Source organism: Urocampus carinirostris, chromosome 4, assembly GCF_059441175.1.
Source record: "Urocampus carinirostris isolate Australia breed hairy pipefish chromosome 4, RoL_Ucar_1.0, whole genome shotgun sequence".
In the NCBI taxonomy this organism is placed as follows: domain Eukaryota; kingdom Metazoa; phylum Chordata; class Actinopteri; order Syngnathiformes; family Syngnathidae; genus Urocampus; species Urocampus carinirostris.
In genome coordinates, this window is record NC_142352.1 from 1,967,609 (window position 1) to 1,995,546 (window position 27,938).

Sequence of the window (27,938 nt, forward strand, 5' to 3'; positions counted from 1 at the left end):
TCTTGTCTCACTTTTTCCTCCTCACTCTTTTTTGTTGTTTTTTCTTTTTCCCACTTCTTTTTCCTTTCTTACTCTCTATTGTTCTTTCTCTATCTCTGTTCTTTTCTCATTCTTTTTTGTTGTTCTCTTTCTTTTTCTCCCGTTTTCTCTATTCTGTCCTTTCTTTGTCTTTGTTGTTCTTTCTCTCTTTTTTGTCTATTCGTATCTCTTGTCTCGCTTTTCCCTCCTCACTTTTTGTTGTCCTTTTTCTATTTTTCACAGCACCTCTCTTTTTCCTTTCTTACTCTCTTTTGTTTTTTTCCTCTGTATTTTTGTATTTCTCTATCTCTTTCTTGCTTTTCTTTTCTCATTCTTTTTTTGTTGTTTTCTCTCTTTTGTCCTTTATCTCTGTTGTTTTTTCCCTCTTTTTTTGTCTATTTCTTGTCTCACTTTTCCCTCCTCACTCTTTTTTTGTTGATCTTTCTTTTTCCCCCTTCTTTTTCCTTTCTTACTCTCTATTGTTCTTTCTCTATCTCTCTGTTCTTTTCTCATTCTTTTTTGTTGTTCTCTTTCTTTTTCTCCCGTTTTCTCCCCTCTAACCTTTCTTACTCTCTGTTGTTTTTTTCCCCTCTTTTTTTGTCTACCTGTATCTCTTGTCTCACTTTTTCCTCCTCACTCTTTTTTGTTGTTCTTTCTTTTCCCCCCTTCTTTTTCCTTTCTTACTCTCTATTGTTCTTTCTCTATCTCTCTGTTCTTTTCTCATTCTTTTTTGTTGTTCTCTTTCTTTTTCTCCCGTTTTCTCCCCTCTAACCTTTCTTACTCTCTGTTGTTTTTTTCCCCTCTTTTTTTGTCTACCTGTATCTCTTGTCTCACTTTTTCCTCCTCACTCTTTTTTGTTGTTCTTTCTTTTCCCCCCTTCTTTTTCCTTTCTTACTCTCTATTGTTCTTTCTCTATCTCTCTGTTCTTTTCTCATTCTTTTTTGTTGTTCTCTTTCTTTTTCTCCCGTTTTCTCCCCTCTAACCTTTCTTACTCTCTGTTGTTTTTTTTCCCCTCTTTTTTTGTCTACCTGTATCTCTTGTCTCACTTTTTCCTCCTCACTCTTTTTTGTTGTTTTTTCTTTTTCCCACTTCTTTTTCCTTTCTTACTCTCTATTGTTCTTTCTCTATCTCTGTTCTTTTCTCATTCTTTTTTGTTGTTCTCTTTCTTTTTCTCCCGTTTTCTCTATTCTGTCCTTTCTTTGTCTTTGTTGTTCTTTCTCTCTTTTTTGTCTATTCGTATCTCTTGTCTCGCTTTTCCCTCCTCACTTTTTGTTGTCCTTTTTCTATTTTTCACAGCACCTCTCTTTTTCCTTTCTTACTCTCTTTTGTTTTTTTCCTCTGTATTTTTGTATTTCTCTATCTCTTTCTTGCTTTTCTTTTCTCATTCTTTTTTTGTTGTTTTCTCTCTTTTGTCCTTTATCTCTGTTGTTTTTTCCCTCTTTTTTTGTCTATTTCTTGTCTCACTTTTCCCTCCTCACTCTTTTTTTGTTGATCTTTCTTTTTCCCCCTTCTTTTTCCTTTCTTACTCTCTATTGTTCTTTCTCTATCTCTCTGTTCTTTTCTCATTCTTTTTTGTTGTTCTCTTTCTTTTTCTCCCGTTTTCTCTCCTCTAACCTTTCTTACTCTCTGTTCTTTTTTCCCTGTTGTCTGTTTTTTGTTTGTCGATCCACGAACGGGAATAATTCTTCGTCTCCCGTCTCCTTTTTCCGCAGACATGACGGCGAAAGAGTTCCTGTGGCCGGGCTCGAAGCAGCGCAGCCGCTTGGAGCTCCTGTCGGACTTCCTCTCGGAAATGCTTTCCTCTCCGGACGTCAAGGTTTTCGCCGCGAGCGAGGCCGGCGAGGGTCGGCTGGACGTCCGCTTCGCCGTGCCGGGCCCGACCCCGGCCCGTTTCCTCAAGCCCGAGAAGATACTCGGATACCTGGCGGCGCACAAACAGAAGGTTGGCTCGCCTACAGAAAACCACATCTCGTATTCATGAAGAGGATTTTAGATAAGCCACAATTGCACCAGCCCCTGATCTGAAACCGACATGCGGGCAAGGAAAACCCAACCTCAACATGAGGAAAACAAGAACCTTGAGAAAGGACCATTATTATTGTCTAGATAGATATATGTCTAGATAGATATAGATGTCTAGATAGATAGATCGATAGATAGATATAAACTTAGAGATAGGTAGATGTTGAGATAGATAGATGGATAGAAACTTAGATATAGATAAATGGAAATATAGACAGATGTCTAGATAGATATAGATGTGTAGATAGATGTCTACATATATGTCTAGATAGATGGATAAGTAGATGTCTAGATAGATAGATGTCTAGATAGATATAGATGTGTAGATAGATGTCTACATAGATGTCTAGACAGATAGATAGATAAATAGATGTCTAGATAGATAGATATAAACATAGAGATAGATAGATGGATAGAAACTTAGATATAGATAGATAGATATATAGATAGATGACTAGATAGATATAGATGTGTAGATAGATGTCTACATAGATATCTAGATAGATATATACTTAGATAGATATAGATAGATGGATAGATAAATAGATGTCTAGATAGGGATATGTCTAGATAGATAGAGATGTCTAGATGGATAGATAGATCTATAGATAGATGTCTAGATATAGATGTCTACATCGATGTCTAGATAGCTATAGATGTGTAGATAGATGTCTACATAGATGTCTAGATAGATAGATAGATAGATAAATAGATGTCTAGATGGATAGTTGATGTCTAGATAGATAGATAGCGATGTCTAGATAGATGGATAGAAACTTAGATATACATAGATGTCTAGATAGATGTCTAGATAGATAGATAGATCGATAGTAACTTCGATATAGTTAGAGATAGATAGAAACTTAGATATAGATAGATAGATGGATACTTTATTCATCCCCGTAGGGAAATTCACACTTCCTAAAATACCCAATATAACGTGTCGATAGAGAGTATTTACATAGTTCTACGGAAAATACACACTGCCATAAAAATAGGGTAATATGCAAATGTGGGGGTGGGGTTTAATATAGGCTTTTACTCCCCCGGGTGGATTTAAAGAGCCTCATGGCATGAGGAAGAAATGATATACTCGGTGATATATTATTTAAAATATAAAGAATAAAATCTTGTCATATTTTCAAATTATTTTAAAATTTTTAACTTGACGAAAAATAGTAATATATATATATATACATATATATATTCTTTTTTTTAAAGGTTTAAAACATTTATTTACAACTTATTTAAATGCTGGTGTTATTCATATATTTTGTATATTTTGAGATTATTTTAGAAATCTTTTATATTTTTAAAATATGCCTAAAATATCACCAGTATATTTTATAATTACATTCAAAATACATGAATACTGGCTTTTTTTACAACAAAATAAAATGATGTTTTCCAATGAATATTTCAATAGAAAAACAATCATAAATAAATCATAAAATACGTCAAAATTAATAATTTAAAAAATAAATTGAAAAAAATATATAAATAAATAAAAATAACTCATTAAGGGTTATACAAGTAAATATGACTTGACTGGACTCTATTCATAAAATATTAGTAGTATATTTTAATATTTTCATAAAATGTTATACTTACAAAAAGGCTATTTATTCAATCATGTACTCAAATAAATATTCATAAAATAATGCTGAATTTAAGAATCTAAAAACATATTTATACCAAAAATACTGACATATTTAAAAAAATACAATACTGTAACATATTTGTCAAATAATTAACTATTATATTCACTTATTATTGTTTTAATGTATATGATAGTTATTATTAGTATTTTTTAACCAATATGTAAAAATTCTTATATATTTTTAAATTATTTAATTGTGGTCTATTTATTAAGTGATAAATACTGGCCACTTCAGAGCCAGGAGGCTTGGAGAGCCCGTGGTTCTCTCCATCCCTGTCGTCTGGATGAGAACAGCCACAAGATCAACCGCCTAAAAAACATAAGCACTTTGTTTTCTTCAGCTTCCTGTAAGGCCATGTGATTTATTTTGAAAATCTATTTGCCGGCGGAAGGTCTATAGTCGTGATGGAGTTTCTTTTTCTGGTATTTTTCCGCAGCTTCAGTCCTTCCTGCAAGTCCGAGTTTTGCAAGTGGGGGCGGACGATTGCCCGAGCATGGACTGCGGCGAGGCGGGCGGCTGCGCTAGCGAGTTAGCGGTGCGCGGCGAGGGCGCGACGCTGGTGGATAGCGGCCCCTTGAGTTTGGTGGCGGTAGCGCTGGAGGCCCGAGCCGTCTGCTCCTGCCCGGGACGACAGCAGAGCCACCGGCCTTGCCACGCCTACGCCCGAAACCCTTGCTACAATGGCGCCCCCTGTGTGGATACCCAGCACGGATACAGGTGACGCGCCTTTTTATCCTTCTTTCGTTTTAGGGGGGCGATGGCGGTCGAGCCCCGGGATCGGTGTCGGGCAGGAACCGGGAATTACTCTATAGTCAAAGTAACGAGTTACCGGGGAAATTCTCAAAGTCCGTTACTCGAAACGTGCACGTCAAAGAATTTGAGAGTTGCGTTATACAATCTTGTTATATGTTAACTTACTCTTGAAGTGAAATCAAAATAAGCATCATAAAATAACACTATAAAGTGAATTTAGTCATTTTAACTCTTACAACTTGAGACTACTGGTCAAGTAGACATATGCTACTGTACTTTGTTCAAAACAAAAGTCAAACTAAAGCAATATAAAGTGAGTTTCGCTCTATAGAATAAATCACAATCCCAATTTTTCATTTTACCTTTTTTTTATCCATTCTCAATCTCTCAATCTCTTTCTTTTCTTCTCTCTTTCTCTCTGTGTATCTGTCACTCTATCTTGTTAGCCTCCTCTTCTTTTTTCTTCATTTTTCTTGTAAAGTACCTCCTTTCTCTTATTTTTTCGCTCTCTCTCTATCTCTCTTTCTTTTTTTCCCCTTTTCTCTCTTTACGTTTTATTTTTTCTTTGTCTTTCTTTGTTTCATTTCATTTGTGTTTTTCCACTTTTCTCTATCTCTTTTCTATGTCTCTATTAATGTCTCGTTTTCTCTCACGTTCTTTTCTTTTTTCCTGCGTCTTATTCTTTCGCTCTCAATATATTTATCTTTCTCTCGCACACTCTTTTTTGCCCTTTTCACTCTATTTTACTCTTTCTTTGTTTCATTTCATTTGTTTTTTTTTCATTTGTCTCTTTTCTTTTCGACGTCTCTATTCCTCTCGTTTTCTCTCACGTTCTTTTCTTTTTTCCTGCGTCTTCTTATTCTTTCGCTCTCAATATATCTATCTCTATCTCTCTCTTTCTTTTTTTGCCCTTATCTCTCTTTACGTTTTACTTTTTCTTTCTTTCTTCGTTTCATTCCATTTGTCTTTTTCCCATTTTTTCTGTCTCCTTTCTTTTTTACGTTTCTATTAATGTCTCTCGTTTTCTCTCACGTTCTTTTCTTTTTTCCTGTATCTTCTGATCCTTTCATTCTCAATATATGTATCTCTTTCTTGTACACTCTTTTTTTGCCCTTTTCACCGTTTTACCTTTTATTTGTGTTTTTCCCCTTTTCTCTGTCTCTTTTCTTTTCTACGTCTCTATTAATGTCTCGTTTTCTCTCACCCGCTTTTCTTTTTTCCTCCATCTTTCTTTTTCTCTTTTCTTTCTTTTCCTTTCTCAACATTCCTTTTATTCTCAGTTTTTTTTTACTTTATTTTACATGTCTTTCTTTTTACGTTTTTCCTTTTTTTTTTTCATTTTATTCTATCGTCTATGCAGTGGATTTCAGTCCCGATAGTTTTTCCTCGCGCAAATTTCTTGATAGACCGTGGCCAGGCTGGGTCATTTATATTCCACGCGGGAGGGACAGTTTTCTTTCTTTTCGCTGTCGTGCGTTTGGGTCCACTTTTGATATTTCGATTGTTTGAAGCGCTGACGAATAAGCACTTTGAGGAGATATGACAAGAATTTCATCAGACATTTTGAACCTTTTTTTTCCCCCCCCCGATGTCGCCGGAACACTCCGGATTATATTTCGGCGCTCGGTTTGCAGAAAGTGCGGGGTGGATGCACGGGAGAGCGGCAAAATGTCAGCGTCATTATAATCACAAAGGAGGAGCCCCCGGTCGTACTCGCCGCCGCCGCCAAATTTCTTTGCGGCGGCAAGTCGCACATCAATAATTCATCAGGAAGCGTCGAGTCTCGGGCGCTAGCTGCTTTTGCGCGAATTAGGCTAACCCCCGAACCCGGTTTCTTCTTTATCGAACGCAAACAAATGCCACCGGCCTCCATCGTGTTGTATGGGGCGGGTATTATCACTAGATTTCCCGGGAATGTGTTATTTCAAACTGACCACATAATGGCCCATCTTGCCCCCGTTGTGGGCTTCTTCACTCAACTGAGAAGGAAAGACTTAGCTCAGGAGGTAGATCAAGAGATCGCAGGTTCAATTCCCGGCTCCTGCGTGTTATAAGTGTCATTGGACAAGACACTGAATCCTTGCAGGGCTTACCCACCTATTGGTGTGTGAGTGTGTGTGTGTGTGAATGGGTAAGTAAGAAGCACATTGAAAAGTGCTTTGGGAGCTCTTCATTGACTTGAAAAGCGCTATATAAATGCAGACCATTTACTAATTAGCATCTTGATTATCCTCAAAACGTTTGGAGGCTTACTCCCTATTGGTGTGTGAGTGTGTGTGTGAATGGGTAAGAGTAAAGCACATTGTAAAGCGCTTTGGGAGGTCTTCATTGACTTGAAAAGCGCTATAGAAATGCAGACCATTTACTAATTAGCATCTTGATTATCCTCAAAACGTTCGGAGCCTGACTCCCTATTTGTGTGTGAGTGTGTGTGTGAATGGGTGAATGTGAAGCCCGTTGTAAAGCGCTTTTGGAAGTCTTCATTGACTTGAAAAGCGCTATAGAAATGCAGACTATTTACCAATTAGCATCTTGATTATCCTCAAAAGGTTTGGAGGCTGACTCCCTATTGGCGTGTGAGTGTGTGTGTGAATGGGTAATTAAAAAATGATGGCCATGTTATTTTTAGTTTACCTATCATCACTGGCAATTCCTGCCCCAAATTTCCGACTAGAAATATTTCCATCAACAATTTGAGGAGCCAGCAAAACGTTTTTGCTCTTTCTTTTACGCAATATGGATTTTTCAGGCCTTTTGACTCCCTCCAAACTTTTGCCGCGAAGGCCTTTGAGTCTTTCGGGTCCCCGCAGAACTTTTGGCTTCTCGTCTCCACACAAAGCTTCAAAAGTGCCACTGGCCGCGATTTCAATGAATTCAAATAACAATAAAGGCGCATTTTGATGCAGGAGTCGTCCTCGCGACCGGGCGGCCATTGGCAGTCGGCGAGGACTTTCCTCGGGGACGTCCGTAAAAATCGTCTGAAGCCCACGCATAACGGCATCGGGCGCTTTTAAGACGCCGGAAGCCGTCGTCGGGGTCCGATTCGGGACTCCGCTAACGACGTGATTATGAATCGGAACGGAGAGGGCCAACGTGCCCGCAAAGAAACACCAAATAGAATTGAAGAAAATAAGCCTGTCATGCGGGAATACAGAATAAAACTGGTGCTGTCATGTGACATTTTAAAATGTACTAGAATATATACAGTGGAACCTGGGTTCTCGACCGTAATCTGTTCCAGGACCCTGGTCGAGAACCGATTTGTTCAATCACCGAAATCATTTTTCCCATTAAAAATAATGTAAATCGTTTTAATCCGTTCCAACACCCTGAATGTTTACCATGAACGTAAACATGAAGCTAATCGTACGCTCGCGTTAGCGTAATCTTCCGTACGAAACATTACGCTTACATGAACGTGTAAAAAAAAAAAAAAAAAAAACAGGTCGTTTACAAGTCATTTAGCACCACAAGTGGCTAGCGCTTCATTGGAAAGGGGGCTCTGTTCCAACACCCTGAATTTTGGGCTCCGTTCCAACACCCTGAATGTTTACCTGTTCAACGTAATCAGAGCTAACCCAGGCTAATCGTACGTTCGCGTTAGCGCAATCTTCCGTACGAAACATTACGCTAACATGAACGTGTAAAAGAAAAAAAAAAGATAAAGAAAAGAATTATAATATAGGATTTCTTACCTTTGTGGTGGTCAGCAGAAGGCGCATGCTGTATTCCCTTAGCAAGATCGGAAACTCGCACACCTCTTTCATATTTAGCTATTATGTCTTTCTTAAAGGCAATAGTTGTACGAACAACTTTTCTTTTTTCACCTGTCCTGCTTGCACCGACCTTCTTCGGAGGCATAGTTAGGGGCTAAAACACTCTGTTCACCGATATTAAAAGCGAAAGCAAAAAGAGGCAAGTGCGCACGTGATAACAGTTGGTCACGAGGGGTGGGGGCCATTTACAGCATCTACACCCGTACGCCGCTCATTATCGCACTATAGCGTACGCACTCACGCATTACCGGCGTTCGAACTCCGAATTTTTGACCGAACAGCAAAGCGAGAATTTCTCGAAATTTTTGGTCGAACTCCGATTTGTACGAACTGAGAGGAGAGGCGTTCGAAAACCCAGGTTCCACTGTATATCTCTTTTTTTGGTCTTAAGTAAATTTTTTTCATATTTAATGACAGCCAACCTAAGACTTATCTAAGTTTGCTTTTGCTATTTCTTATGTCTTAAATGTGAAAAAATTACACCGTATGAAAGAAGAAAACATAGTTTGTGTAGTAGCGCATGGCCTTACAGGAAGCGGAAGAAAACAGGGCACAGTGGATCCTCGGTTCTCGACCATAATCCGTTCCAGAACCCTGTTCGAAAACCGATATGTTCTATCACCGAAATCATTTTTCCCATTAAAAATAATGTAAATCGTTTTAATCCGTTCCAACACCCTGAATGTTTACCTTGAATGTTTAACAAAAACATAAAGCTAACCCAGGCTAATCGTACGTTCGCGTTAGCGTCATCTTCCGTACGAAAGATGACGCTAACATGAACGTGTAAAAATAAAAAAATCAGGTCGTTTGCACGTCATTTAGCACCCGGGTCTCCACAACAAGTGGTGAGCGGTTAAAGGATAAAGAAAAGATTTATGAATAGGATTTCTTACCTTTGTGGTGGTCTGCAGAAGCCATGCTCTATTCCCTCGAAGGAAGGGAAACTCGCACATCTTCTTCATATTTTGCTATTATTTTTTTCTTGAATGCAATAGTTGTACGCACTACTCTTCTTTTTTCACCTGTAGCAACTTTGCTGCTTGCACCGACCTTCTTCCGAGGCATAATTAGGGGTTAAAACACTCCCTTCACCGATATCAAAAACGAAAGCAAAAAGGAGTGCGCGCTCTCGTGACAACAGTTCTTCACGAGGGGTGGGGGCAATCTACACCCGTACGCCGCTCAGCATCGCCCCGAGCGTACCGGCGTTCGAACTACGATTTTTTTGAACGAAAAGCGAAGCAAGAACTTCTCGAAATTTTTGCTCGAGAACCGATTTGTTTGAACTGAGAGGCGTTCGAAAACCGAGGTTCCACTGTACCTATGTTTTCTAGCGGTTGATCTTGTGGCTGTACTCGTCCAAACGACAGGGATGGAGAGAGCCACGGGCTCTCCAAGCCTCGTGGCTCTGGGGTGGCCAGTCCCCAAGCCTGTTGACCTCTGTCAGTCATCTTAGTCCCAGCCTGCATAAAGTTAACAATGTAACAAAGAATCTACAACCTTCCTTTTAGTCATCATCCTTCCTATCTCCTCTTTCTTCCACTCTGTCGCTTTACTTCCACATCCTCTCACATTTAGTGACCCTATAACTAGGGTTTGCGAGACCTTTCGGTACCCCGCCCCCTTTCCTTTCCTTGCTGTCTCTTATGGAGTAGAGATAGAGAATTACAAAGAATAACGTTGCAAAACGTGTCTCTTTTTTATCTTTTTTTCACTCTTCCTTTTTGCAATGTATTTACAATATACAAAAAATACCATAAAAATATCTCCGTTTTTGTTTTTTGCGTTTTACACCTAGCTCTTTTTTGTCATTTTTCAAAATGTTTGCATATCTCTAAAATCGAAAAAACAACTCATATCTCCATTTTTGCAGAATTCTTTTTGGTTGCATTTTTTTACAATATAAAAAACATTTTAGCACATATTTCATTTTGGGTGATTTTTCTTTAGATATTTAGCCTTTTTTTGCAATTTATTAAAAAAAGAAGTATCTCTATTTTCTTAGTTTCCTTTTATTCCTGTTGTTTACATATTTCAAAGATGGACAAACTTAAAAGATATATGTCCATTTCTTTAGATTTATTTTGTAATTTGTAATGTGTAAAAAAACGTTTAGCACATACTCCATTTTTTTTAATTTTTTAAATATTTTTAATATTTTTAATACACCAAAAAGGGATTATGAGAAATATATCTTTTCCCCCCATCCTTTTAAATGACATTTATCCGCCAATAAACTCTTAAGATACAAAAAGAGCGCCGCTGAGATCATTCGTAGTTCCACAAACTGCTAAATTATGAAATATATACAAAAGGGCCACGGGTCGACAACAAAAATGACTGATTTTCATCATTTTTTCCCCGTTTTGTGTATTTATTGCCAAGTTGGAGTATAATTACCCAAAGCTCATGAATAAAATAGTCGAGTAAATGAGAGTCTGATATGCCGCGAATACACGGCAGTTGTTTCTGTCGTGTGAAAAAGACATCTTCATTTTTGTCTTTTATTATTATTATTATTTGCATGGCATTTTTTGCAATGTTTAGAAATTTAATAACATTTATTTTGCATGTTTACAATGTTTTCTGTGATTCTTTGTATCGTTTTCACTGTCATGCTAAAGCAGTGGTTCTCAAATAGTGAGGTGGGCCCCCCTTGGGGGGGTTCAGGGCTCCGTCTTAGGCACCCTTTGACTTCAGGGATTTTTTTTTTCAACTCTCCCAGAATGAAGTGCATTTGCATCTCCACTACACTAGAGGGCAGTGGCGTTCTCAATGTCAGGGTGTTTTGTTTGTAAGCCCACACGCAGTGCATTAACAAGAGAAGTCCCAGGAATGTTCTACCAGTAATACAGCTGTTATGCGATTTTTTTTTTTGACATTTAAAATGTCCTAGAATAGATATATCTTTTTTGTCTTAAGTTATTTTTTTACACATTTTACAGTGTAAAAAATGACAGCCTAAGACTTATCTTAGTTTGCATTTGCTATTTTTTTATAATGTCTTAAATGTGAAAAAATAACATCATATGAAAAAAAAATGGTGTTTAGTAGTGCATGGGGCGGCAGTAGCTCAGGAGGTAGAGCGATCGTTTTAGGATTAATCCCGGCTTGTCCGTGTTACATGTCGAAGTGTCCTTGGGTAAGACACTGAACCCCCCAATACCCCCAATAAGCAGGTGAGCGCCTTACATGGCTGCACAGATCACGGCCGCTATTGGGAAATGTGAAGCACAATGTAAAGCGCTTTGGGAAGTCATTGACTTGAAAAGCGCTATATAAAAATGCAGATCAGATCAGATCATGGCCTTTCAGGAAGCCGAAGAAAACAAGGTACTTGTGTTTTTTGGGGTTTATCTTGTGGCTGTTCTCATCCAGACGACAGGGATGGAGAGAACCACGGGCTCTCCAAGCCTGTTGACCTCTGTCAGCCGTCTTAGTCCCAGCCGGATTCAATCCCTTAGTGGGCCTGATCTGGCCCGCGGGCCGCCTGTTTGACACCTGTGCTTTACAGTTATAAACTCAAACCTATGTTCTAAATCAGGTAGAGTAATAACGTAAATAAAACAAACCTCTATCATCTTTTTTAGTATTTACATAGTGACGGAAAGCAGGGTTGGGTAGGGTTACTTTAACTGGATTACTTTCAATGACTTTTGGATTACTCCAGTACCAAATAAGCTAATAAAAGACAAAATAAACTAAATATGAATAAAATGACTCCATTTTGTGCAGGCTCGGGGAGTAACGGAATACATGGAAAGGCATATTTGGTATTGGAGTAATCCAAAAATCATTGAAAGTAATCCAGTTAAAGTAACCCTACCCAACCCTAACGGTAAGCATGACAAAATGCATTCATTAACAGCGTTTCACACAAAGCACTCTAAGTATCTTGCAAATGAAGTTTAACCAAAGTCTAAATGCCTCAACAGTTAAGCTAATTAGCATTGTTAAAGCTTCGTAATTAGCATCGTTAACACCTATAAACGATCTATTTAAAATGTAAATGTAGCGTTTTTATCACCACGTTCAACACTATAAAGATATAAAACAACTATAAGAACAGTTTAAAGCAACTTACAGTTAGTTCCAGGTTAATAGAACTGAAATTCAGACGGAGAACATACAGACTGCTTCCAACATGGCGGGGTACAACAGGAAGTGGTTTATGCGGAAGACAGGGAGTGATGAACTGTAGCTGCGATGCCTAGAACTACCACTGGGGGAACCTAACCCCATTTAATAATTGACAGGTCGGCACTAATATACTGATCAAGGGACCCCCAATAGTTAGTCTTTTTTTCTTTTTTATTCTGTTTTGTTGATTTTTTTACCTGGAATTTTACTACCGTAAATTCTGGACTATAGAGCGCGCCTGATTATAAGCCGCACCCACCACATTTTAAGAGGAAAACCGATTTTGTACTTACACAAGCCGCACCTGTATATAAGCCGCATGCGCCCACATTTAAACATGTAACACAAACACAAAAACAAAATGAACCCAAACCCGACTTCAAGTCCCGCGATTGAAACTAAATGTCCTTCATTAAAGTCCACAGTCCAAAAATCACAAAATGAACGGAAAATGATACCGGTACTTAAAGTTTGATGCAGACCTGCAGAGTCCGGGTCCCGTTGAAAGTAATCCAAGGAAAAAAGTGTATATTTCCAAAGGTAAGGGTGGGAAAAATATATCAGATGAACACATTTACTCACGCAACTCCTTTTCTTTAACCAACTTTTCCTTCTATTCTTGTCTGTCCCTCACCTTTAGCGGTCCCCACTTAAACTCGGCACCCCGCGTTTGTTCTGCCCCTCCTTTTTCGTTCACCCGTGCAAAACATATCAGAATAAGTGTCTAAAATAAATACAAATCAATACATTGCAAAAATATAAAGTTGCAAATACATATTATACATGGGTTACACATATTTACAAAGAAAGACGGTACACCGAGAGAGTTTTCAAAGCTTTAATAATAATAATAATATACATTTGACAGGGCAGTTAATGGTAGCAACCCTCGAGCGCCGCTAGCGGCCGTCAGAAAAATGACATAAATTGGCCGCATCACTCAATAAGCCGCAGGGTTGAAAGTTAGGGAAAAAAGTAGCGGCTTATAGTCCGGAATTTACGGTAGTTTTTTCCGCTCTTTTGTTTTTCATTTGTTTTTTTTGCATTTCACATTTTGCAATGTTTACAATCTTTTTGTATTTTTAATCTTGAGAGGTTGTAAATTTTTCACAATTTTTTTTGCTTGTTTACGACAATTTCCACTTAATGAGAAAAAGACAGAAATACTACAAAATCTCCAACAAATTACAACAACATCAGAACTACAGGTATATATACACCACGATAGAAAATACTACAAAATCGCTACTGCAGGGAATGTTACGATGCTAGAAATCAAATGGACTGAACCATTTCAAGGCAGTAGAGTATTTTCAACGCTGCCTTGTTTACATTTTCGTTTTGATTTAATGTTTTATAGCTAGCGTTTTTTTTTTGTCATCATATTTTAGCCTATCTTGTCCTTTAATAGAAGGAAAAATGCTATACTATTTGGAGGTACTTGGGTTGAATTTGGGCAGCGTCAATTTTTTTTTCTTTCGAGTTGCATTTTTTTCATGATAAAGTCGAGTTTCGGGTTTTATTTTGAAAAACGTGATATGCCATCGTGGTGGTAATGTCCAACCTGCGACAAAAAAGGATTGGCTCAAGAAAAACCTTAAGCTCAATTTCACGAATAAACTGTATTGGTGAGGACGTCGTTGGGCGTCATCCTAAAATATACGCAGAGACAGAAATATGGCAGAAAGGGAACGTCCTTTATTGCATCCGTTCAGCAACATTCATTCAAGCCACGTTCCAAATTTATCCAGCTTTATATTGTGTTCAAAAAGATCAGGTGATGTTTTTCTCGGAATCAAAAGTGTTTTTTCCAACTTGTGACTTCTTGTATCAACATTATCTCATAACATCCTGCCAGATGTCTATTGTCAGCTCGAAGGCTGCTGACTTACAGTTAATCCACAACAACTGCACCTAAAGTGATTACTTTTTATTTTTACTATTTCGTTTTTCAAAATATTTGTGTGTCATATAATTTGTACTGTTTAAATGAAACTTTATTCTGAAAATCGATACATTTCGCAAACTTTTTTTTTTCTTTAAGAAAGAAGAAATGTGCTAATGAGTTTTTTTTTTTTTCAGGATTGCATTGAGATTTTAGTTTTATTTTGAAAACCTGGAATAGGCTATTGTTGCCCAACCTGTGGCTCGGGAAAACCATGAAGCCCAATTTGATTAATAAACTGCACCAAAAGTCTTTTTTTTAATTCTACTATGATTCAGCGCCACCTGCTGGCTCTGGCAACCTTTTTCAAGATATTTTTGTTTGCATCACCTGCTTGATGAGACGCCCGAATCCCGATAGGCCGCCGCCCACAAATATGCAAACCCTGCGGAGGGCGGCAGTACTAAAAGCGGGGACTGCCAACCTTCGGATGAGTATTTGCATTCGAGACGTGCAGGACGGCGCAGGACGGCAAACGAGACACCCCCACGCCCCCCCAACCCCCCCCCCCACCCCGTCTCGTTAGCATTCCCTCGATAGCCGCTAATTGTTTGCCATTGTCACAGATGGTTTGCCGAGCGCCACACGACAATAAATACAACAAAAGCGCCTTTAAGTCTCTCCGTGGCTAGCCATATTTACAACTTCAATTGCTAGCTTAGTTGGATTAAATCGTGGTTTTGCATTGCTAACGGTCTTTCTGTTAGCTTAACTTTGTTTTTGTCCGATTGGTGTTCCTACTTTTGTCTCTGTTAAGCTAATGGTAAATGGTCTGCATTTCTGTAGCACTTTTCAATGAAGAGCTCCCAAAGTGCTTTACAATGTGCTTCGCACCTACCCATTCACACACACACACTCACGCACCAATAGGGAGTCAGCCTCCAAACGTTTTGAGGATAATCAAGATGCTAAATGGTAAATGGTCTGCTTTTTTATAGCGCTTTTCAAGTCAATAAAGACCCCCCAAAGTGCTTTACAATGTTCACACTTTTCCTTTTACACACACACTCACACACCAATAGGGAGTCAGCCTCCAAACGTTTTGAGGATAATCAAGATGCTAATTGGTCTGCATTTCTATAGCGCTTTTCAAGTCAATGATGACCTCCCAAAGCGCTTTACAATGTGATTCGCACCTACCCATTCACACACACACTCACACACCAATAGGGAGTCAGCCTCCAAACGTTTTGAGGATAATCAAGATGCTAAATGGTCTGCATTTCTATAGTGCTTTTCAAGTGAATGAAGACCTCCCAAAGCGCTCTACAATGTGCTTCACTCTTACCCATTCACACACACACACTCACACACCAATAGGGAGTCAGCCTCCAAACGTTTTGAGGATAATCAAGATCGTAAATGGTTTTCATTTCTATAGCGCTTTTCAAGTCAATGAAGACCTCCCAAAGCGCTTTACAATGGGCTTCACACTTACCCATTCACACACACTCACACACCAATAGGGAGTCAGCCTCCAAACGTTTTGAGGATAATCAAGATGCTAAATAGTAAATGGTCTGCATTTCTATAGCGCTTTTCAAGTCAATGAAGAGCTCCCAAAGCGCTTTACAATGGGCTTCACACCTATCCATTCACACACACACTCACACACCAATAGGGAGTCAGCCATGCAAGGCGCCTACCTAATAAAAATAAATGACTCATGGGAAGGGTTTTAGAACAGGTTGGAATTTCTAATCGGAGGTTTGGGTCCTTTCCTATTCTCTTATTTGGTCTTAAATCCATTGATGCCTTCTCTTCTTATTTTGAGTGTCTACTAAACTATGAATTTATAACACAGATAGTTAATAGACTGGCCAAATCCGCCCAGCAACACCATTTAGTCTTTCTGTTAGTTTAACTTTCTTTTTTTGTCCAATCAGTGTTCATCATCTTGTCGCCGTGTAAATCTAATCTGCCCAGCTACACCATTTAAATGACCAATAGGAACGAATACTATTGTTCATATTTTAATTGTTTCAATTGTTTTCAAGATGGGAAGAAAAAAAACGATTTCACGTATATATATATTGTATTAAATTAAGGGTTTTTTTAATCACAGTCTTTCTGTTAGTTTAACTTTCTTTTTTGTCCAATCAGTGTTCATCATCTTGTCGCGGTGTGAATCTAATCTGCCCAGCAACACAATTTAAATGACAAATAGGAACGAATGCTATTGTTTTTAATTGTATCATATTGATTTTTTTTTATTTCAGTCTTTCTGTTAGCTTAACTTTCTTTTTCGTCCAATCAGTGTGCATCATTTTGTTGCCACGTGAATCTAATCTGCCCAGCAACACTATTCAAATCCAAATATGTAAGATAGTAAGAAAAAATACTTTTGTACATATTTAATTGTATTAAATTGAGTTATTTTTAATCACAGTCTTTGTTAGTTTAACTTTAGTTTTTTTGTCCAAAAAGTGTTCATCTTGTCGCCGTGTGAATCTAATCTGCCCAGCAACTTCATTAAAATTCAAAATATATCATATAATAAAATGAAGTACTGTACTAGTTACATATCTTCTTTTAAATTCAGATTTTTAACGACAGTCTTTTTGTTAGCTTAACTTTCTTGTTTGTCCAATCAGTGTTCATCATTTTGTCGCCGTGTAATCTGATCTGCCTAGCAACTCCATTTAAATTAAAAATATGTGATATAATAATAAAACTCGCCGTTTATATATCTTTACTTCTTTTAAACTCAGTTTTTTAATCTGCCCAGCAACAATTTAAATTCCAAAATTTTTCACTGTTCCAGTATATTAGTTATCCGTCAGGACCAGAACGGAAACAGGACCCATAAACGTGGTCGGGGTCAGAAACGGGTCTTAAGCCGAGACGGGAGAGCAGACGTGGTCGGGATCAAAAACGGGTCGTAAGTCGGTACGGGAAAGCAGACGTGATCGGGATCAAAACAGGTCGTAGCCGGAGACAGACAGGAGCAAGAACGGGACAGGTTGGAGTCAGGGTCGAAAAAGGCTTGCCTAGTATACGCTGAGGTTTGCAGACGGACTGACCAAAGGGGACAGATAGGAGTGGGTTATAATAGGGACAGGGAGCCAATCAGAGTCCAAGGAGGGCGCCAAAGGAGTGGGCACAGGTGATCGACATCGGTAATCATGAGAGTTATCTGTGTACTTAAAATAAGATCCATTATCTTCAAGAGTTGTTAGAAATATCTGGCGTGATAAGCCATCATTAATTATATTAGATTATTTATTATAATTATAGTAAACAACCTGAAATAATATTGCATGTTGCAAATTAAATCCTGATTCAATCCAGATTCAAATCAAAAGAAGTAGTTTACCTCGTTAAGCGCAATGTTTGCTGCCATCTAGTGGTCCGCAACATCTCTATTTCTAAGTGCAATACCCAAGTTTGAAGTGCACTATTCTTTTAATTTCAGTTTTTTTTTTCACTCGCGCAGTAGAAGTATTAGATTTTTTAGTTAAGTATTTTATGCGGAATAAGTACTTTTACTTTATTTATTTCCATTCTATTACGTTTTTTTACATGGTACTGTTTACTTTATTACTCTCGACTTCATTTCAATAATATTGCGCAAACGGAAGATATTTCAGTTGACTTGTTACAGTTTGAAGTGCAATATCCCGACTCAAAGTGCAATATCCGGGTTTTAAATGCAATACCCTGGTTTTTGAAGTGCAATATCCCAATTCAAAGTGCAATATTCGGGTTTTAAGTGCAATACCCTCGTTTTTGAAGTGCAATATCCCGACTCAAAGTGCAATATCCTGATTTTTGAAGTGCAATATCTGGGTTTTAAGTGTGATACCCTGGTTTTTGAAGTGCAATATCTCAACTCAAAGTGCAAGACCCTGGTTTTTGAAGTGCAATATCCCGACTCAAAGTGCAAGACCCTGGTTTTTGAAGTGCAATTTCCCGATTCAAGTGCAACACCCTGGTTTTTGAAGTGAAATATCCTGACTCAATGTGCAAGACCCTGGTTTTTGAAATGCAATATCTGGACTCAAAGTGCAATATCCGGGTTTTAAGTGTGATACCCTGGTTTTTGAAGTGAAATATCCGGACTCAGGTGCAAAACCCTGTTTTATGAAGTGCAATATCCAGACTCAAAGTGCAATATTTGGGTTTTAAGTGCAATACCCTGGTTTTTGAAGTGCAATCTCCCAACTCAAGGTGCAAGACCCTGGTTTTTGAAGTGCAATATCCGGACTCAGGTGCAAGACCCTGGTTTTTGAAGTGCAATATCCAGACTCAAAGTGCAATATTTGGGTTTTAAGTGCAATACCCTGGTTTTTGAAGTGTAACATCCCAACTAAAAGTGCAAGACCCTGGTTTTTGAAGTGCAAGATCCTGACTCAAAGTGCAATATCTGGGTTTTAAGTGTTATACCCTGGTTTTAAAGTGCAATATCCCTACTCAAAGTGCAAGACCCTGTTTTTGAAGTGCAATATCCCGACTCAAAGTGCAATATCCGGGTTTTACGTGCAATACCCTGTTTTATGAAGTGCAATATCCCGACTCAAAGTGCAATATCTGGGTTTTAAGTGTTATACCCTGGTTTTGAAGTGCAATATCCCTACTCAAAGTGCAAGACCCTGTTTTTGAAGTGCAATATCCCGACTCAAAGTGCAATATCTGGGTTTTAAGTGCTTAACCCTGAATTTTGAAGTGCATTATCCCTACTCAAAGTGCAATATCTGGGTTTTAAGTGCTTAACCCTGGTTTTAAAGTGCAATATCCAGGTTTTGAGTGCTATACCCTGGTTTTTGAAGTGCAATATCCCGACTCAAAGTGCAATATGTGAGTTTTTATCCTAGAAGAGAAAACTTGATGATAGAGTTGTACATTCTGGATCGTTCCACGTATGAGTCTTTGTATCGTACTTCCCAATCGAAGCGCAACAGTGAAATATGCTAAATCTGGTCCCTCTCGCAGTTCGAAAAAAGAAAAGTGAAAATAAAATGGAGGGTTTTTTTGCTCGCTTTGCATCCAGCTGCGTGGCTATTGGCACTCCAATTAATTCTCTCTTTTAATTAAACTGCTTCCATATTTGCGCAACGGCCATTAAAGAGAGAGAGAGAGAAAATGGCTAACGGCGTTTTGGCAACCAAGGCCGTTTTGCCTTAAAAGATATTTTTAGTTTTTTATGATTTTTTTCTTTCCGTTTTCTTTCCTTTGCTCCCGTTTTTTTCTGAATGAGCGCCGATAGAAAAGGTTTGTTGCGTCGAGCGCCAAACGTAAAGTCGGGTCTCATTTTATCCTTTTCTTTTTCTCTTATCCCTCTCTTTTTTATCTCTTCTATCTTTCTTATTCTTTCGCTTTATCTCTCTAATTCTCTGGTTCTTTCTCTTTCACTCTTATATATTTGCTCTTTTTTCTCTCTCTTGCTTTCTTTCTATCTTCCTCTTCACTCTCTCTCTCTCTCTCGCTCTGTCTTGACCTTACTCTCTATTTCTCGTTCACTTTCTCTTTAGCTTTTTCTCTATTGCCATCTCTATATCTATCATTCTCTTATTGTATATTCTCTACCTTTATCTTTCTACTTTTTGTGTTTCTCATTCTCTCCCCTTTCTATTTCTTTCTCTTCATCGCTTTATCTCATACCCCTGCCCCCCTCTCTCTTTCTCACTTCTCTCTCTTCTCTTTTCTCTCACTCTTTCACACGCTATCTCTCTTTACCTCATTCTTCTCTCTTATGTTTCCTTAGCTCTCTCTCTCTCTCCCTCTCTCTCTCTCTCTCCCTTTCTCTTTCATTACTCTCGTGCTCTCTCTCTTTCGCTCTTTTTTTATGTCCTCTGGCTCTGTTATAGCTCTTTGTCCATCTGTCTAGTTGCTGTCTTCTTTTTCCCTCTCTCTCTCTCTCTCTCTCTCTCTCTTTCTCTCTCTCTTTCTCTTTCTCTTTCTCTTTCTCTCTCTCTCTCTCTCTCCCTCTCTCTCTCTCTCTTTCCCTTTCTCTTTCTCTCTCTCTCTCTCTTTCTCTCTCTCTCTCTCTCTCTCTCTCTCTCTCTCCTCTAGCTTTCTGTTAAAGCTCTTTGTCCATCTGTCAAGTTGCTGCCTTCTCTTTCCTTTGCTCCCTCGCCCACTGTCTCTATCTCTTTTTCCCGTCTCTCCATCTCTTTCTCCCGTCTCTCTCTTCTCTTTCTCTTTCCTCTCCCTGTTTCACATGCCATCTTTATCTTATTCTTCTCTCCTATTCTCTCTTAGCTCTCTCTCTCTCTCTCTCTCTCTCTCTCTCTCTCTTTTTATGTCCTTTAGCTTTTTGTTAAAGCTCTTCATCCATCTGTCTAGTTGCTGCCTTCTCTTTCTCTCGCTCCACTCACTCTCTCTTCTCTGTCTTCTCTTTCTCTTTTCTCTTACTCTTTCACACGCTATCTCTCTTTATCTCATGCTTCTCTCTTATGTTCCCTTACCACTCTGTTAATTGCTCTCTTTATATATATCTCTCTCTTTTTCTTTCTCTTTCTTTCTTTATGTCCTCTAGCTCTCTGTTATGGCTCCATCTGTCTCGTTGCTGACTTCTCTTTCCCTCGCTCCCTTTGCTTTATCTCTTTCTCTCTTCTCTGTATCACTCTCTCTCTCTCTCTTTCTCTCTCTTTTTCTCTTTCTTTCTCTTTCTCTCTTGTTCTCTTTCTATCTCTTTCTCTCTCTTCTCTCTTTTTCTCTTTCTCTCTCTCTCTCTTTCTCTCTCTTTCTCTCTCACTCTCTCTATTTTTCTCTCTCTTTCTCTGTCCCTCTATTCTCTTTCTCTTTCTCGCTTTCTCTCTCTCTTTCTCTTTCTCTCTCTCTTTCTCTCTCTCTTTCTCTCTCTCTCTTTCTCTCTCTCTCTCTCTGTTGCTCTCTTTTCCTCTCCCCCTCACTCGCTCTCTCTCCCTCTCCTTCCCCCTCTCCCTCTTTCTCTCTCTCTTTCTCTCACTCTCTCTCTCTCTCTCTCTCTGTAGTAGTCCCGGGGAGTCCAAAACGGGAGAAGAGAGCGCAGTGCGCAACAGGTAGCCGGGCGAAGCCGACGGCGGCTGTAAAAAGGAATTTGAGCGCCCGTCTCGTTTTAATGTGAAGCATCTGGAAAATGGAGGGCGGGACCGGGCCCGGGATAATCCCCGGGATTAACGGCGCAAATACAAAATGTCATCTGTCGCGGGTGCGAAAATTCATCCGCCTCCCGACCGCAAAATCCTTCTGGAGATTAGACGCCGCGTCCGAGTCCTCGTCTCCTCTTCGCGTCGTTCGGGCGAATCCCGGATTAGGATTACTTTGCCATTCACGACTTTTTTTTCCCCGAGTATTCTTTGGCGAGTGTCCCAAAGTACGCATCGCTTTGATGATCATCCGTAGTATTCAGAGATAGATAGATAGATAGAGAGATAAATGTTTAGATAGATAGATAGATAGATAGATAGAGAGAGAGAGAGATAAATGTTTAGATAGATATAGATGGATGATGGATAGATGTTTAGATATAGATGGATAGATAGATGGAGAGCGATAGATAGATAGATAGATAGATAGATAGATAGATAGAGATATATAGAGAGAGAGAAAGAGATTGACAGAGAGAGACAGATTGAGATAGTGAGATGGATAGAGAGAAAGATGTTTGGATAGATATAGATGGATATAGATCGATGGATGATAGATAGATGTTTAGATATAGATGGAGAGATAGATGGAGGGAGATGGATAGAAAGATAGATAGATGGATTGGATATAGATAGATAGATGGATGGATGTTTAGATAGATATAGATGAATAGAGATAGAGAGATGGATGGATAGAAAGATGGATATATGTAGATGTATATAGATAGATGGATAGATAGAGAGAGAAAGAGATGGATTGAGACAGATTGGGATGGAGAGAGAGATAGAGAGATAAATGTTTAGATAGATATAGATGGATATAGATGGATGTTTAAATAGATATAGATAGATACATGTTTAGATATATATATAGATGGATATAGATCGTTGGATGATGGAGAGAGAGATGGATAGAAATAGATAGATGGATTGGAGATAGATAGATAGATAGATAGATGGATGGATGTTTAGATAGATATAGATGGATATAGATAAATGGATGGATGGATGGATGGATGTTTAGATAGATGGAAATAGATAGAGATAGAGAGATGAGATAGATCGAAAGATGGATATATATATATATAGATGGATATGGATAGATAGATAGATAGATAGATGGATATAGAAAGATAGATGTTTAGATAGATGTCTAGATGGATATAGATGATAGATATATGTTTAGATAGATATAGATAGATAGATAGATGTTTAGATAGATATAGGTGGATATAGATAGATAGATGGATCGATGTTTAGACATATATAGATGCATATAGATAGAGATGGATAGATAAATGAATAGACAGATGGAGAGATAGATGGATGGATATAGATGCATATAGATAAATGTTTAGATAGATATAGATAGATAGATAGATGTTTAGATAGATATAGATGGATATAGATAGATAGATGGATCGATGTTTAGACATATATAGATGCATATAGATAGAGATGGATAGATAAATGAATAGACAGATGGAGAGATAGATGGATGGATATAGATGCATATAGATAAATGTTTAGATAGATATAGATGGATAGAGATAGAGAGATGGATGATTGATAGATGTTTAGATATAGATGGATGGATAGATGGAGAGAGAGATGGATAGAAAAATAGATAGATGGATTGGATATAGATAGATGGATGGATGTTTAGATAGATATAGATGGATAGAGATAGAGTGATGGATAGATCGAAAGATGGATATATATAGATGGATATAGATAGATAGATGGATGGATAGATCGATGGAGAGATGTCTAGATAGATAGATAGATATAGAAAGATAGATGTTTAGATAGATGTCTAGGTGGATATAGATGGATAGATAGATGTTTAGGTGGATATAGATGGATAGATATATGTTTAGATAGATAAAGATAGATAGATAGATGTTTAGATAGATATAGATGGATATAGATAGATAGATGGATCGACGTTTAGACATATATAGATAGAGATGGATATATAGATGAATAGACGGATGGAGAGATAGATAGATAGATGGATATAGATGCATATAGATAGATGTTTAGATAGATGTCTAGATGGATATAGATGGATAAATGTTTAGATAGATATAGAGAGATGGATAGATAGAGAAATAGATAGATGGAGATATATGTTTAGATAGATGTTTAGATGGAGATAGATAGCTAGATAGTTTAATTATCCGGGTAGGGAAATTCCCACTTCCATCAGTATCCTTGTGTTAAAAAGAAATAAAAATAAAATAAAAGATATAGAAAAATAGCCAAGATAACATGCAGTTCGGTCACTTTGATTCTTTGTAGTTTGGAATCTACACACTCACAGTTGCGACACAAAACAGTGACACCCGGTGGTCAAATCACCCACACTGCCACTTTAAATCGGACGAACCGAACCGAAATGATCCCCTGGCTTTTGGTTGATTTTTTTTTTTCTTCCTCTCTTCTTTGTTTTTTTCCGTTTTCCTACCATTTTTTTACATAAATTTTCTTTGGTTCCTTTTTCCTTCTCCTTCTTATTTATCTTCTTCTTTTTGCTTTTTTTTACTTTCTTCTGTTTTTGTTTTTCATTTGTTCCTTGTTTTTTCTTTTCTTTTTTCCTCTCTTTTTTCCTCTCTGTTTCACTTTTGCTGCTATTTTTTTTTAATCTTTTCTGTTTCTTCTTTTTGTTTCTATTTTTTCTTTGCTTTTTTCCTGATTTGTATTTTCTCTTTTCCTCCTCTTCGTTTCTCTTGGTTTTATTTTGTCTTTTTCCTTTGGTTCTCTTTTTCTTTCTTCCTTCTCCTTCTTATTCATCTTCTTCTTTTTGCTTCTTTACTTTCTTCTGTTTTTTGATTTTCATTTGTTCCTTGTTTTTCTTTTCTTTTTCCCTCTCCTTTTCCCTTTTCATTTTATTTGTTTTAATCCTTTCTCTGTCTTCTTTTTTTTTTTATTTTTTTCTTTGTTTTTTTTCTGATTTGTATTTTCTCTTCTCTTCTGTTCTCTTGGCTTTATTTTGTCTTTTTCTTTGGTTCTCTTTTTCCTTCCTCTTATTCATCATCTTCTTTTTGCTTTTTTACTTTCTTCCGTTTTTTGATTTTCATTTGTTCCTTGTTTTTCTTTTTTTTCCTCTCTTTTTTCCCCTTTTCTCATATTTTTTTAGTCCTTTCTCTTTCTTCTTTTGTTTCTATTTTTTCTTTGCTTTATTCCTGATTTCATCTTTTTCTCCTCTTCTCTTCTCTTTTCTTTATTTTGTCTTTTCCTTTGGTTCTCTTTTTCTTTCTTCCTTCTTCTTATTCATCTTCTTCTTTTTGCTTCTTTACTTTCTTCTGTTTAATCCTTTCTTTTTCTTCTTTTTGTTTCTATTTTTTTCTTTTTTAGAAAAAAACAAATGAAAGGAAAAAAATGATGCGGTTGGGTCACTTTGAGTCTCCGTAGTTTTGGAATCTACACACTCACAGTTGTGACACAAAACAGTGACACCCGGTGGTCAAATCACCCACACTGCCACTTTAAGTCGGACGAACCGAAATGATCCCCTGGCTTTCCATTGATTGTTTTTTTTTATCTTTTTCTTCTTCTCTGCGGGTTTCAGGTGCGAGTGCCCGTCGCAGCTGGAGGGTCCCGAATGCCAGCAAAACCAGCACAGTTTCCATGGCGACGGCTTCGCATGGTTCCCCCCCATCAAGCCTTGTTTCCAGAGTCACCTCTCGCTGGAATTCATCACCCAGGTCCCCGACGGGCTCCTGCTCTACAGCGGGCCCCTGGCGCAACTGCAGGCCTGGGACCACGAGGACTTCCTGGCCGTAGGTAGGACCCCTGGGGGGGCCGCCCTCATCGAGGGATGAGGGCTCGCGGGGGTCGGGCTTTTCCTTATTGTATATGTCAGGGGTGTCCAACTCCTTTGAACTCGGGGGCCACACCATAGAACAAACATTCTGCATGGGGGCCGGACGAGTAGATTAGAGAGAAAGAGGGAGGAAGAAGGAGAGAGGGCGGGACAAAGAAAGAAAGAGAGAGAGAGGGAGAGAGCGTCAGAAACAAAAGATAAAATATCATGAGAGGGGGGGGAAAGAAAGGGAGAGGAAAAAAGAAATCCAAAGAGAAATGGAAAGACAGAAGGAGAAAAAAAAGAAAAGAAAGCGCAAAGGGTAGGAAGAGAGAAAGAGAAAAGGGACAAAAGGAAAAAAAGGAAGTTAGAGCAAAAGATGTGAAAAAGACACAGAGAGAGAAAGAGACAAAGAGCAACAAAGGAAGAGAAAAAGAGAGACACAGAGAGTGAAAGGGACAGAGACAGAGTGGGAGAAAAGGGGTGAAAAAGTAAAATAAAGAGAGTGTGAGAAGCAAAAGATAAAAAGTCGTGAGAGAGGGGGAAAGAAAGGGAGAGGAATAAAGAATTCCAAAGAGAAATAGAAAGAAGGAAGGAGAGAAAAGATAAAAGAAAGCGCGAAGGATATGGAGAAAGAGAAAAGGAAAAAAGGAAGTTAAAGCAAAAGAGGTTAAAAGACAGAGAGAGAGAAAGAGACAAAGAGCAACAAAGGAAGAGAAAAAGAGAGACACAGAGAGTGAAAGAGACAGAGTGGGAGAAAAGGGGTGGAAGAGAAAGAGAGAGAGAGAGAGAGAGAGAAATAAATACAAGTACAGTGTCTTTGTTCGAGGCACCTGGCTTTGGTAACATCAAGTTGCCCTATTTCAACCTACAGCTTGTTTTTCTCTTGTGCTTCTCTGAGTGTTGTCTCGCGGGCCAGATTCAATCCCTTAGCGGGCCCGATCTGGCCCGCGGGCCGCCTGTTTGACACCTGTGATTTAAAAAATAATAATAATAATGAAATGGAATTATTTTATAAAGATAGAACATGAAAAAAAACGAAATAAAAATGTCGAATAATAATAACAATTTTAAATAAATAATAATAATAATGAAATTGTATTATTTTATAAAGATTGAACATGAAAAAATGACATAAAAATGTAGAATAATAATAAATAATAAGTATTATTTATTTTACATTTCTTCCCAAAAAAATTACAAGATGGAAAAACTCGAATATTGTTCGTTTTTTAAAGAAAATTAAAAAATACACACATTCTTGGGGACCCCAAAATATTTGGATGCGTGTTTGAAAAACCCCCAAAATATTGTCATTTTTTTCAGCCTGAGAAAAAATAAAATCAATAATAATCCAAATGTGCAAAATGTCACGGTTTCCACGGCGCCCAACTGGCCCCGCCGATGTTTGTCACGGTTGCCATGGTGCCCAATTGGCCCCGCCCGTGTGGCGCCAGCTGCAGCTCATTGACAGATTGGCTTTCCGTCTGATTAAGCTCAGCGCTCTCACTCTTCGTTTGTCGGTCCGTCAACGAACCTCTACCCCGCAACACGTGGGTTCTGACTCGCTCCTGTTTCCTGTTGGTATTTCCATTCCGGTATTGTTCCCGTTTATTTTGTCCTGTTCAATATCGATTTCCAGTTTCGTTCCCGTCTATTTTTGTCCTGTATATCATTCTCTCCACTTTTCGTTCCCGTCAAGTTAGTCCTGTTTAATTTTATATCCTGTTTCATGATCAATCCTTTGAAAAGAATGGAAAAAAGCAAAGAAAAAAGTACAGAAAAAGAAAAAGAAAAAGAAGAAAGGACAGAGAAATGAAAAGAAAAAAGAACCGAAAAAACAGAAAATGAAGAAAAAAGGACAAAAAAAAGAACATAAAAATCGATCCCATCCGTCCGATATCTGCTCGGGCAATCGGTATCGATCCCGTCGGCCTCTGGCTTCCTGTTTTTCCACGCCAGACTGCTGCCTAACGTGCATGAAATAAAAGCTTGTGTGAGAAACGTCACACGTTTGGGTCCTGTTCCGGTTCATGACACACAATGAACAAAACCAAGTCATTTTATAAAAATACAAAAAAATCATAAGAAACGAGGGACCCAACATGGCCAAAAAACAACAAATAATATTTTTCTAACCCGAGTTAAAATGAGTCAGACACCCCTCCCCTAAACCAAGTCACAATGATTTGCAAATCACAGTTTTTTGTTTCCGTGAAATCCGGTGAAAACATCGGAAAGCACATTCGGGATCATGGCGGTAGATTCACGACACGCGTCAGGTGAACCCTGAAACAAGATAATTAGCGCGCTAAATATGTAGCGCCCGGCGCTAATTAGCAAGCGCGCGGCGACAACTCCGCCGTCCCCTGTCGCTAAGCAAGCATTAACCCGGTCCCGCCCCCGCAAAATAAACCGGCGAAGTATACTCGGCGGCGAATGAGGAAGAGCGAGCATGAATGAAGCGCAGGGAAATGAGTGTCAGCTTAGCCAAAATGAAAAATCCTAATCCCCGCCGGGTGGAGAGCGAAAGGGAATTAAGGTCCAAAATGAATTTAACGTCAAAGAACAGGCTTTCCGACTCAAATCGACTTGGATGGATTTCCCAGCCATTATTCACGTTAGCCATTATCCCTAGAAACCTTTGCCTGACTTTGTTGTTTTGTACAGTTTCCTTCCAACCAAGAACCCTTAAACAGAAATTAGGGATAGGAATAATTGAGACAATATAAACACTCACCT

The 27,938-nt window shown here is 38.4% G+C and overlaps 1 protein-coding gene across 1 annotated transcript in view; it reads left to right on the forward strand.

The window, feature by feature from the left end:
* Window positions 1–27,938, forward strand: part of LOC148366663 (neural-cadherin) — a 345,561-nt gene that overhangs the window by 246,310 nt on the left and 71,313 nt on the right. The window contains exons 26-28 of the mRNA XM_088333456.1: window positions 1,731–1,960; window positions 4,138–4,418; window positions 24,963–25,177. Of these exons, the coding sequence (XP_088189582.1) occupies window positions 1,731–1,960; window positions 4,138–4,418; window positions 24,963–25,177 (726 nt within the window). The remainder of the gene's footprint in view (window positions 1–1,730; window positions 1,961–4,137; window positions 4,419–24,962; window positions 25,178–27,938) is intronic.